Consider the following 12,342-nt stretch of genomic DNA (forward strand, 5'->3'; position numbering starts at 1 on the left):
ACCCGTATTAGATAATCCTACTATATTTCCCTTTATCAACTCTCTCTCCCACTTCTAAACCTAATCCCACCTCAAACCTCCCACAGTTCCCCTCCCCCCACTCTCTCAGCTGAGAACCTTGTCTCATATTTTACAGAAGAAAACTGAGCTGGTTTCTTCTTCTCTCTTCTTCCTCATTTCCTATCTTTGAGATGCCTTCTGCCACTCCCTCCTCTCTCACCCCTGTGATAAAGTACCCTATTCTTTCCTAAGGCCAGCCCCTCTACTTGTTCCAGTGATCCAATTCTTTCCCATCTCCTCCAGCCCACTGCCCTCCCCTCTCATCCCCACACTTTCACATATTTTCAATCTCTCTCTCTCTACTGACTCCTTCCCTGCTGCCTACAAACACGCCCATGTCTCCCCAAACCTGAAATAAACCCTCGCTTAATAACCTCCATCCCTGCTAACTCTCTTCCAATATATTTTCTGCCTCCAAAAGTCTATCTGCTATCACTACCTCCTTTTTCTCTCCTCTCAATCTCTTCCTAACCCCTTACAGTCTGTCTTCTGACCTTGTCATTCCCCTGAAACTGCTTTCTCCAGTTACTAAGGATCTCTTCATTACCAATGCAATGACCTTTTCTAAGTCCTCATTCTCCTTGACTCTGGGCAGCCACTGACACTCCTCTCTCCTCCTTGATATCCTCTTCTCTATTGTCTTTCTGGATGCCACTCTTTCCTGGTTCTCCTTCCCCCGATCTGAGTACTCCCTCTGTCTCCTTTGCTGGATCATCTGCCAGATCATGGTAGATGTCTCTCAGGGTTCGGTTCTGGACCCTCTTCTCTTCTCCCTCCGTACTGATTTCATCAGCTCCCATGGACTTCATTACCATTTCTATGCTGATGATTCTCAATTCTGCCCCTCCCGCCCCAGTCTCTCTGCTGACCGCTAATCTTACATCTCCAGCTGCTTTCAGACATCGCAAACTGGAAGTCCAGCAGACATTTTAAACTGAATTTGGCCAAAAGAGAAATCAATATCTTTCTCTTTAAACCTTCCCTGCCTTCCTTATTCTTGTAGAGGGTCACACCATCTTCCCAAAACCTCAGATTCACAACTGAGGAATTATTCTGGGTGTCACACTAGCTCTCTCATCCTCCATCTTCAAGCTGTTACCAAGGCCTGTCAATTTTGCCTCAGCAGCGTCTCTCCAATATGCCCTCTTCCCTTCTCTGACACCGCTACCCTCTGGTCCTCTGGTCCAGACTCTCATCTTCTCATGTCAGGACTATTGCGATAGCTGCTGGGGTCTGCCAGCCTCAGGTCTCTCCCCACTCCAGTTCAGCCTCCATTCAGCTGCCAAAGTGATTTTCCTAAAGCACGGGTCTGACTCCCCTACTCAATAAACTCTACTAGCTTCCTATCCCTCCAGGATCAAATGTGGAATGCTTTGTTTGGCACTCAAAGTCCTTCAGAACTTAACTCCTTCCTACCTTTCCAGACTTCTTACACCTTGCTCCCCTCCATGTACATACAAACAGGACATATTCTTCATACGCTTTGATCTAGTGACACTAGCCTCCTGGGTATTTTGTCAACAAGACACTCCCTCTCTTGGCTCTGGATATTTTCTCTAGCTGTCCCCCTATACCTGGAATGCTCTCCCTCCTCTGCTCTGACTGATGACCTCCCTTTCTTCCTTTAAGTTCCAGTTAAAATCATACCTTCCTCAAGGAGCCTTTCCCACCCCTTCTAAATTCTAATGCCTTCCCTCTGTTAATATTTCCTATGTAGCTTGTATAGAGTTTGCTTTGTGTGTATTTGTTTGCATATTGTCTCCCTCCCTAAACTGTAGAGTCCTTGAGGGCAGGGATTCTCTTTTACTTCTTTATGTATTTCCAGGAATTAACACAGTGCCTAGTATGTTCAGTCGTGTAGAACTCTTCTTGACCCCATGGATCATAGCATGCCAAGTCCTTCTATCAACTACTATCTCTCAAAGCTTATGTTTATTACTTTCATGATACTATCTATTCAATTTTTTCATCGTTTCATCACCTTTTGCCTTTAATCTTGCCCAACATCAAGGGCTTTTCCATTGAATTCCATCTTCTCATTATGTGACCAAAGTATTTAAACTTCAGCTTTAGCATTTGACCTTCCAGTGAGAAGCCTGAATTAATTTATTTAAATATTGACTAATTTCACCTCCTTGCTCTCCAAGGGACTCTCCAAAGTCTTCTCCAGCACCACAGTATGAAAGTATCAATTCTGCAATGCTCAGCTTTCCTTGTTGTCCAACTCTCATGGCCAGACATTGTGACTGGAAAAGCCATCGTTTTGACTGTATAACCCTAACCCTAACCCTATCAGGTGATGCCTCTTCTTTTTAATCTGCTGTCCAGATTTGCTATAACTTTCCTTCCTAAGAGCAAGTGTCTTCTAATTTCATGGCTGCAGTTGCCTTCTGTGGTGATCTTGAGCCCAAGAATATAAAATCTGACATTGCTTCCATTTCTTCTCCCTTTGTTTGCTAGGAAGTGATGGGACCAGTTGCCATGATCTTAGGTTTTTTGTTTTTGTTTTTATGTTAAGCTTCAAGCTAGTTTTTATATTCTCCTTTTTTACCCTCATTAACAGGTTTCTTAATTCTTCTTCACTTTCTGCTGTCAGAGTGCTATCATCTGCATATTTGAGATTGTTGATATTTTTCTTGATAATCATAATTCTGGCTTTTTTTGGCCCAGTATGGTATTTTGCATGATAAGCTCTGCATATAAGTTAAATAAATAAGGCGATGATATGTAGCCTTGTCATATTCTTTTTCCAATCTCAAACCAATCATTTGTTCCATGTTCAGTTTTCTTACTTCTTGACCTGCTTGAAAGTTCTTCAGGAAACAAATAAAATAATCTGGTACTCCCATCTCTTTAATGATTTGCCACATTTTATTGTGATCCATGCAGTCAGAGGCTTAGTTAATGAAGCAGAAGTAAATGTTTTTCTGGAACTCCATTGCTTTCCCCATAATCCAGCAAATGTTGGCAATTTGGTTTTTAGTTCCTCTGCCTCTTTGAAAACCAGCCTTCTCATTTGCTAATTCTCAATATGTGAATTGCAGGATCTTTAGAAAAAAAACTTGTTGGCTTGTGAAATGAGAACTGTTGTTCAGTAATTTGAATATTCTTTGGCATTACCTTTATTTAGGATTAGGACCTAAACTGATCTTTCCAATTCAGTGGCCACTGTTGAGTTTTCCAAATTTGCTGACATACTGAATGCAGCCCTTTAACAGCATCATCTTTTAGGATTTCAAATAGCTCAGCTGGAATTCCATCCCCTCTGTTAGCTTTACTGTGTGCAGTGTTTCCTAAGGCCCACTTGACTTCATTCTGCAGGATGTCTGACTCTAGATCAGTAACTACACCATCATGACTATAGATATTTCTTGTGTAGTTCTTCTGCGTATTCTTGCCATCTTCTCCTAATCTCTTCTGCTTATGTTAAGTTCCTGCCATTTTTGGTTTTTACCATACTCATTTTGCATGAAACATTCTCTCCATGTCTCTAGTTTTCTTAAAGATATCTCTTATTTTTCCCATTCTATTGCTTTCTTCTATTTCTTTGCATCACTCATTTTAAAAAATCTTGTATCTCCTTGTTATTCTCTGTAATTCTGCATTCAGCTGGGTATATCTTTCCCTTTCTCTTTTATGTTTCATTTTTCTTTTTTTCCTCAACTATTTGTAAAACCTCATCAGTAAACCATTTTGATTTCTTGATCTTTTTCTTTGGAACGTTTTTTGTTGCTGCCTCTTGCACAATACTGTGAACCTCTGTCCGTTGTTCTTCAGGCACTCTATCTACCAGGTTTAATCCCTAGGATCTATGCATCCCTTCCACTTCATATTCATCAGGGATGTTATTTAGGTCATATCCATATGGTCCCATGGTTTTCCTGCCTTTCTTCAATTTAAGTCTGAATTTTGTAATAAGAAGCTCAAGTCATGTTTTAACTGACTGTACAGAGTTTCTCCGCCTTTGGCTACAAAGTATACAATCAATCTGATTTCGGTGTTGACCATCTTGTGATGTCCATATGTAGAGTCACCTTTTGGGTTGTCGAAAAAGAGCATTATGATTAGTTAATTATCTTGACAAAATCCTACCAATCTCTACCCTGCTTCATTTTTTACTCCAAGGCCAAACTTGCCTGTTATTCCAATTATCTTTTGTTTTCCCACTTTAGCATTTCAATCCCCTATGATCTTTTGGGTGTTATTTCTAGAAGATGTTGTAGGTCTTCATAGAACTGATTAACTTTAGCTCCTTTGGCATCAGTGGTTGAAGCATAGGCTTGTATTACTGTTACATTGACTGGTTTGCCTTGGATTCAAACACATATCATTCTATCATTTTTGAGATTATACCCCAGTATTGGTTTTCTTACTTTTTCACTGACTATGAGGGCTTCTCCATTTCTTCAAAGGGATTCTTGCCCACAGTAGTATATGTAATAATTCACCCATTCCTGTCCATTTGAGGTCACTGATACCCAAGATGTCAATGTTTAATCTTTGCATCTCCTGTTTGACCACATTCAACTTATCTTGGTTCATAGATCTTACATTCTAGGTTCCTATGCAACATTAATCTTTATAACATCAAACTTTCCTTTCATCACCAGGCACATCCATAGCTGAGTTTCCTTTTGTCTTTGGCCCAGCCACATCATTCTTTCAGGAGCCAATTATAGTTATCCTCTGCTCCTCCCCAGGAGCATGTTGGACACCTTCCTGCCTGAGGGGTTCATCTTTTAGTCTCATATCTTTTATCACTTTAATACTGTCATGAAGTTTTCTTGGAAAGGATACTGGAGTGCTTTGTCTTTTGTCAGAACTCTCCTCTATGACTTGTTTGTCTTGGATAGTCTTGCATGGCATAGCTCATAGCTTCATTGAGCTACATAAGCCCCTCCACCATGACAAACCAGTGATCCAGGAAGGGAGCAGATACTTAATAAATGTTTATTGATCGATTTCTTTTCAGTGGTCCAGTGTAATTAGTTTGATTCAACACTAAGGTACTTTGTGTTGGTGGATTAATAGTCTGAAACAAATGTTTCCATTTATTTTATCAGATTGTTCAATGTGCCTTCTTTTCCCCCTTTACTCTTTATTTTAATTAAATATTACTTTTAAAATGAACAAACATTTTGGTTTTTTTCTACTTTGTATAGCCCCTTTCCCCACTACGCTGCTGGAAAAAGAAAAGCCAAAGCTCTTTCTTGCAACGAATATGCATCATTAAGCAAAACTACTTACTACCTGGTCATGTCTAACAATGTGTGTGTGTTCTGCATATTTAGCCCATCATGTCTTTGTCAGGAGGTGGGTAATATTCTCCTTTGTTGCTCCTCTGCTGTCATGTTTGGTCGTTGTGTTGATCAGAGTTAAATCTTTCAGAGTTGTAAAAATGAACAACTTTCAAGATAATCTTCTTAATTTTGTATCTCGATGGCTCTGTGGGTTATGTTGCAGATTGAAGTAGAAAGGGTATTGAATCTGAAGTCATGGGTTGAACCCATGCATGCTCTCTCACTCACTCCCTATGTGACCATGAGCAAGTAACATCCCCTCAGTTTCCACATCTGTAAAATGTTGTTGTTTAGACTAGATGACCTTTTAAGTTCCAACCAGGTTTAGGATCCTATGGTCTTCATCCTGTACAACATTTATCCATGACCTCCCATAAATTCTTTGTAGGGCATAGACCCAGTGTACTGGGGGCTTCCCCTTAGGTCTCTAGACTTTGAATGGATACTAATGAAGAATGAAGCCTGTTTGAGTGAGGCTATTGCTCTCGTGATAGGACTACCTTTTCAGGGATGCACCTTTCTCATGAAATCCTTTTTGTTAACTTTCGCACACTCTTCTTTAGTGCTAATGTCTTTCACTCTCTTTTCACTCATTTTGCACCTCTACAGTGCCCTTTGGGTGACCTTCAACTTTATTTCTATCAAGACTGTAAGATTCCATGATTCTCAGACACATTTACTGGAATTCCCAGGATTTCTCTATGAAACTGTATTTCTCCTTGAGAAGGGCAAGTATCAGTGGTTTAACTGAAGAGAATCACTGGACTCCTTCCTCGCTGTTCAAGACAATTTAGTAAATTTTTATTTAATACGTACTGTTTATAAGGCACTGTGTAGAGCAGGCAGGAGAATGGAAAAATGAATCAGCCACTCTTACCCTCTGGGACCCGGGATTCCGTTCCCTCCCCCTCTCTTCATTACAGTAAGTTTGACCTTCCTGGAGACAAGAGAGGAAATGGAGGGGGATCATATTCTGCTAGAAAATAACAGACTGCTTTCCTACATGTCAGCACACTCTCCTTTGGAATATGGCATATGTCTGACATGCCGCTGAAGTTAGTCAACCTGGGATATATGTAGAGAGAATGACCTATCAATAGTTCAACCCAGAGAGTTGTCTTTGGATTCCTAATCAGAAATTCATAGATTTGAGCTGACATCATCTTAATGAATTTAATTTATTAGCCAGCTTTCAAATTTGCAAGTGATAGAAGACCATGCCTTTGGCTTCACGAAAGCTTTGATTTTTGACCTATAAGAGAAATTACAGTTTATCTTGTCTAAGGATGTCACTTAATAAATGAGGAAAGTAAGGTCCAAAAAGGTTAAAGCAACTTCCCCCAGGTCATACAAGCAATAAGGGACAGAGCTAGCCTTCACTTCCAGTCTTTGATACTGGATCCAGTGATCTTTTTTCCTGTTTATCAAAAAGACAACTACAAACAGCTGTCTGCAGATTAAAAGGGAATGTGGCCACAAATTAATGAACCCTTTGGAACTATTTTCAGTATAGAAAGAACTTTTGTCTAACTGCATATGGGTTCTTTTTTGGGGGGAGGATTTTTTTAATTTTAAATTTCTATAAAAAATGAGAAAAGAAAAAAAAAACATTGCCAGCAGATCATAAGAGAGGGTTCAATATAAAACAAGAAATTTCCATTTCAATAAAACCTGTATAATGAATAGTACACATTGTTTTCAAAGCTGCCCAGCTTTTCTTTGCTTTCTTGGAAGTTTTCTTTTGTTCTGCTTTGCACTTTTTACGTTATTTTTTCTCTCTCTTCCACCTCCCCCCAAAGAAGGTTAAAATTAAACATAGATATATGCATATACATATATACACACATACATATATGTAAGATCATATTGTGCTTATTTCATCCTATCATCTGTTCCTCTGAAGGTGGAGGGCATCTTTCTTCATAGGTCCAAGTCTTTCCATGTTTTTCTAAATCAACCAGCTCATCATTTCCTATACCACATAAATATTCCAACCCAGTCGCATCCTATCTGAGAGACTGTCTATGAAAGATTTCCCCCCAATATTCTGCATTCCTTTTGTTCTGGGCTACATAGGTTTTATTTATACAAGAAAATTCTAATTCAAAATAATCAAAATTATCCTTTTAACACTTCAATAGTGCTCTCACCTTATAATTTAGTTTAAGGTCTGATCCTGCTGAATCTCCTTCCTTTACATCTTTTATCATTGGTTTCTTTGATGTTCTTGACCTTTTGTTCTTGCAAATGAACTTTGTTGGTATTTTTTCTAACTCTGTAAAATAATTTTTTAGTAATTTGATTGGGTTGATGTTGAATAAATAGATTAGGTAAACTTACCATTTAAAAAATTATATTGGTTTTACCTACCTATGAACAATAAATATTACTTCAATTATTTAGATTTGAGTTTATTTGTATAAAAAGTGTTTTATGTTTATGTTCATGTACTTCTTATGTATGTTTTGGCAAGTTTATGCTTTGGTATTTTATACCATCTAGGTATTTTAAATGGTTTAAAACAATATTGAATAATATTGCTGACACATAGTATAGTTTCTCTATTTTTCATTTTTGATTGTCTATTTTTACTTTAACTTTGTCTGAAATCATGATTAGTCTCCTTAGTTTTTTACATACTAAATTCCATTCCCTTTATTTTATCTTTGTGTACGTGTGTTTCATTTTAATAATGCTTCCTGAAAGCAACATATTGTTGAATTCAAATTTTTAATCTGCTGTTTCCATTTTATGGGTAAATTTGTTTCATCACATTTCCTCCTTCCTCTTTTTCCTCACTATCCTTCTCGCCCTATTTATCTTCCTCTTTGGTTATTATGTAATAACTAAATAGTAACTGTTTCTCTTTTACCCATGAACTCTGAGGGTCTTCCCCTCAGGGGATTTGATTTGTTTTTTTTTTTTATTAAAGGGGCCATCCCTTGAGAAACTTAAAGAAGCCTATTCATTGAATGGGTGTATCTCACTCAAAGTAGGTTTGTGATAAGCTCTAAGCCTGAAAAGGCCAAGGTTCCACATTGCATCCTACACCATCTCCAGCCGTCCTCATGAATACCAGGCCACTGGACCCAGATGGCTCAGGAGAAGAAGGTGAGGTTGGTGACCTTGTACAGCCCTATGACACTCAAATTAAAGTCAACTGCTAGCCATGTCATTATCTTGATGTCATGGTCCTCTTCAAGAATGAAGGACAAACACACAAAACAAAACCTTCTTCACTCCTTGCTCTACTTTTACCTGCTACCTTCCTTGGGACAGCTAGGTGGTGCACTGGATAGAGCACCAGTGCAGGAGTCAGGAGGACCTGAGTTCAAATCTCACCTCAGACACTTGACACTCACTAACTGTGACCTTGGGCAAGTCACTTAACCCCAACTGCCTCATCCTGGGTCATCTCCAGTCATCCTGATGAATATCTGGTCACTGGATTCAGATGGCTCTGGAGGAGAAGTGAGGCTCATAACCTTCACTGCCCTCCCTCACCCAAAACAAAGTCAAGTGCAAGTCATGTCATTATTTCTCTGATGGCATGGTCTTCTTCGGCAATGAAGGACAAATGCACAACTGCTATCTTCCCCTCCTATTTCTTAACCTGCTCATCCTTCTAAAAGTCCCTCCCTTAGCCTTTCCCCAACCCTTTCCCCTTGACCTCTTATTTCTTTCAGATTTTAAAAGACTTTTATGCCCTTCTAGACATATATGCGATTCCCTCTTTAACCCATTCCTGATGAGAGGAAGGTTCCAGCATTACCCACCTTCCCTCAATAGCTTCTTCTGTATCAGTTTTTTCTTTTATGCTTCATTTGAATGAGATAATCACTCCTTTTAATCTCTCCCTACACAGTTTTATTTTTTTAGAATTCCCCATCATACTCAGCTCAGTCTATGCCTTTCTTTCAAACTACCTAGACAATGATGACATGTGTAAGAGTGCTGCTAATACTTCACATATACGAAATAAACAATTTGTCCTCATTGAGTCCCTTATAATTGATGTTTAATATTTACCTTGTATTTCTCCTGAGTGTTATATGTCAAATTGTCCCTTAAGTTTTAGGAGTTTTGTCACAAAAACCTGAAAGTCTTTGAGTTTGTTAAATGTTCATTTTTTTTTCCCATTCACGATTATACTTAAGTTTGCTGGGTAAGTTACTCTTGGTTGTAACCCCAGTTCCTTTGCTCTATGGAGTACTAGTATTCTAAGACTACAGTCCTTCAACATAGTGACTGCTAGGTCTTGTGCAATCCTTATTGTAGCTCCATGATATTTACATTTTTGTTCTCGTTGCTTCCAATATTTTCTCCTTAACCAGGAATTTGAGACTTGGTTATGATATCCCTGTAAGTTTTCCTCTTGGAATCTCTTTCAGATGATGATCAATGGATTTTTTTTCTCTTTCTACTTTGCCTTCTCATTCTAGAACTTCATAGCAATTTTCCTTAGTAATTTCTTATAAAATTGTATCAAGATTCTTTTTTTCAGGTAGTCTGACTATTCTTATATTATTTCTCCTTGATCTGTTCTCCAGACCGTTGTTTTTCTAATGAGATGTTTCACCCTCTCTTCTAGTTTGTCATTCTTTTGATTTTGTTTTGTAATTTCGTGGTATCTTAGCTTAGCTTCCCCTTGCCTAATTGTAGTTTTCAAGGAATTATTTTCTTCCTTAAGTTTGTGATTCCCCATTTCCTGTTGGTTGACTTTCTTTTCATAATTTTCTTTATTTTCTTGTATTGCTTATTTTTTTTCTAATTTTTCCTCAATCTCTCTTATTTGATTTTTAAAGTCCTTTTTTTACGTTCTTCAAAGAATTCTTTTTTTGTGCTTGGGACCATTTGACATTTTTCATTGAAAAAGGAGTGGCTTTTTTAGCTCTATTATCTTCCTTTGAATATGAACTCAGATCTTCTCTTTCCCCACAGTAACAATCTATGGTTGGATTCTTTCTCCTTTGTTTACTCATTTTTATTTATTTGTTTTTGCTTTATTCTGTTTTTAGTGGCTATTAAGTGTAATGAAATTGTAGTCCTGAGCTATGAGGAATGATTCCCTAAGCCTCAGGTCCTGATAACAGCAAGTTATTTTCTGAGGTGTGTCTCTGGTCCCAACCTTAGGCTCTCCTCTCCACTCTTAAGCCACAGCTGGGGCCCCCAGCCACACTGTATTGCAAATGATCTTAATCCCAGCAGTCCCTCCAGTAGCTGCAAACTATAGGTGTTCTCTCTGTTCTGGAGCTGAAACCTGTGACTCTGCTCTCCTGCAAGTGCCTACAGCCGATAGGGTCCCTGCTTCTTGCTACTGCACTCACCAGGTGTGTACTAGCTCCTTTTCCCCACAGCCACAGCATAGGACAACTTTGGTCAGTACAGCTGTGCTTGGCATCTTTCAGCAGTGGAAGGTCCTTCAGTCTTCTCTTCCTCAGCCATGTGAGATAAACTTTTCTAATGCTGAGGCTGCCTCTCAACCCAAGTGTGCTCAGGGCTTATTGTTTGTTGATTCTATAGCATCGGCTTGATGATGTTTGCACTTTACTCAGGCCAGATCTCTGCTTTTGGAGGTCAAGTCTTTCCACGTTGTCTTGGAAGGACAGCTGCTTTATCCCACGTTTATTTCTGTTGCTCTGAGGTGATATTGTCTTTTTTTGTGGAGGAAATTTAGAGAACCCAAAATATTCTGACCTATTCTGCCACATCCCCAGAATCCTCTCTTGCTTATGGGTTCTTCGTCAGTCTGAGGATACCATAGGCAGTCGTCATCATTAGGGCTCTCATGATTGGGAGGACAGTGCTCACATGGAAAATTCTTGAGTGTAGAGTTAATCTACGAAACCCTAACTAGAGTTTTACAACCAGGGGCAAGCAGCACGAAGTAAATCCCAAAATAAATACTCTTTTTTAGGGGTAGAGGAAACTAACACTACCTTCACTGGTGAAAACTACAGTATACTATCCTTTAGAGGTAACTCAGCGTCACCAGCTCCTGTACAGAAAAATCCAGGGAAACTGGCAAGTTCCTTTTGGGAATCCCATATCCCATATCCCAGGGTAGGACAGAACCAGAGTCAAGCAAAGAGTGACTCATCTGGTTTGTAGCTGTGGAGGCATTTAGAGCACTCTCTGGAATGTTCTCGATTTAACTATTCCTATGCTAACTAGCTTCTGTGATGCTGAAGGAATGAAAATGTCAATTCAATTCAGTAAACATGAAATGCCAAAGCATTTGATACAAATTAGAAAAAGAAAGACAGTGTCTGTCCTCAAGGAACTTAGAATTTTAGGAAACTTAGAGGAAGTAGACACACAAAAGGAGGCTGGGGAGAGTGGTGGGGAGGACTCTACTGAAGAATGAACCACAGAGTTCAGGTTAAGCCCTCTGTCAAGGAAAGCTTTGGGAGGAGTTGAATGTTCCACCCTCCAATCAGAGAAGAGAGAAAGCTGAGGGAGTTGGGAAAGTGGTGAGTATCCAAAGTTGAGTTAAACATCGTGAAGAGGAGATCTCAGATAATGGAAAATGTCACAAATATCAATTTGCACAATCTTTATTTAACATTTTTGCATCCTCTAAGCTGTGGTGCCTGCTTGGCACAAAGTCCCGACCACCTCACCCTTGTTATAAATCTGCTTATATGTCTTCTTTATTACACATTCCATTGGTCCACTACTAAGCCTCATGACAACTCAGTACAGTCCTCCTAGACATACATTGTCCAAAAATCCAGTTTTGCCCAATATTCCTGTGTGTAGTAAGCTTATTTTTATCTATAATAAATAAATTTGTTTCTTCCCCAGAATCAAAGTCTAAAAACATTCTACAAGATGAAGATGCTGCTAATCTCCTTGGCCTTAATCATCTTGGCTGGAACATCAGCTGATGAGAGCCCTGGTATTTATCCATTTGGTTTCTATTAGTGTGTGCTTGTCTTGGGTCACCACTGGATGTACACAGAGGCATTTTGAGAAGTGA

At 39.0% G+C, this 12,342-nt stretch overlaps 1 protein-coding gene across 1 annotated transcript in view; it reads left to right on the forward strand.

Annotated features, from left to right (window-relative positions):
* Positions 1–12,342, forward strand: part of COL6A5 (collagen type VI alpha 5 chain) — a 116,893-nt gene that overhangs the window by 16,905 nt on the left and 87,646 nt on the right. Inside the window, exon 2 of the mRNA XM_072651298.1 lies at positions 12,168–12,261. Within this exon, the coding sequence (XP_072507399.1) occupies positions 12,195–12,261 (67 nt within the window). The 5' untranslated portion in view covers positions 12,168–12,194. The remainder of the gene's footprint in view (positions 1–12,167; positions 12,262–12,342) is intronic.

Source organism: Notamacropus eugenii, chromosome 3 (genome assembly GCF_028372415.1).
Source record: "Notamacropus eugenii isolate mMacEug1 chromosome 3, mMacEug1.pri_v2, whole genome shotgun sequence".
NCBI classification, from domain to species: Eukaryota; Metazoa; Chordata; class Mammalia; order Diprotodontia; family Macropodidae; genus Notamacropus; species Notamacropus eugenii.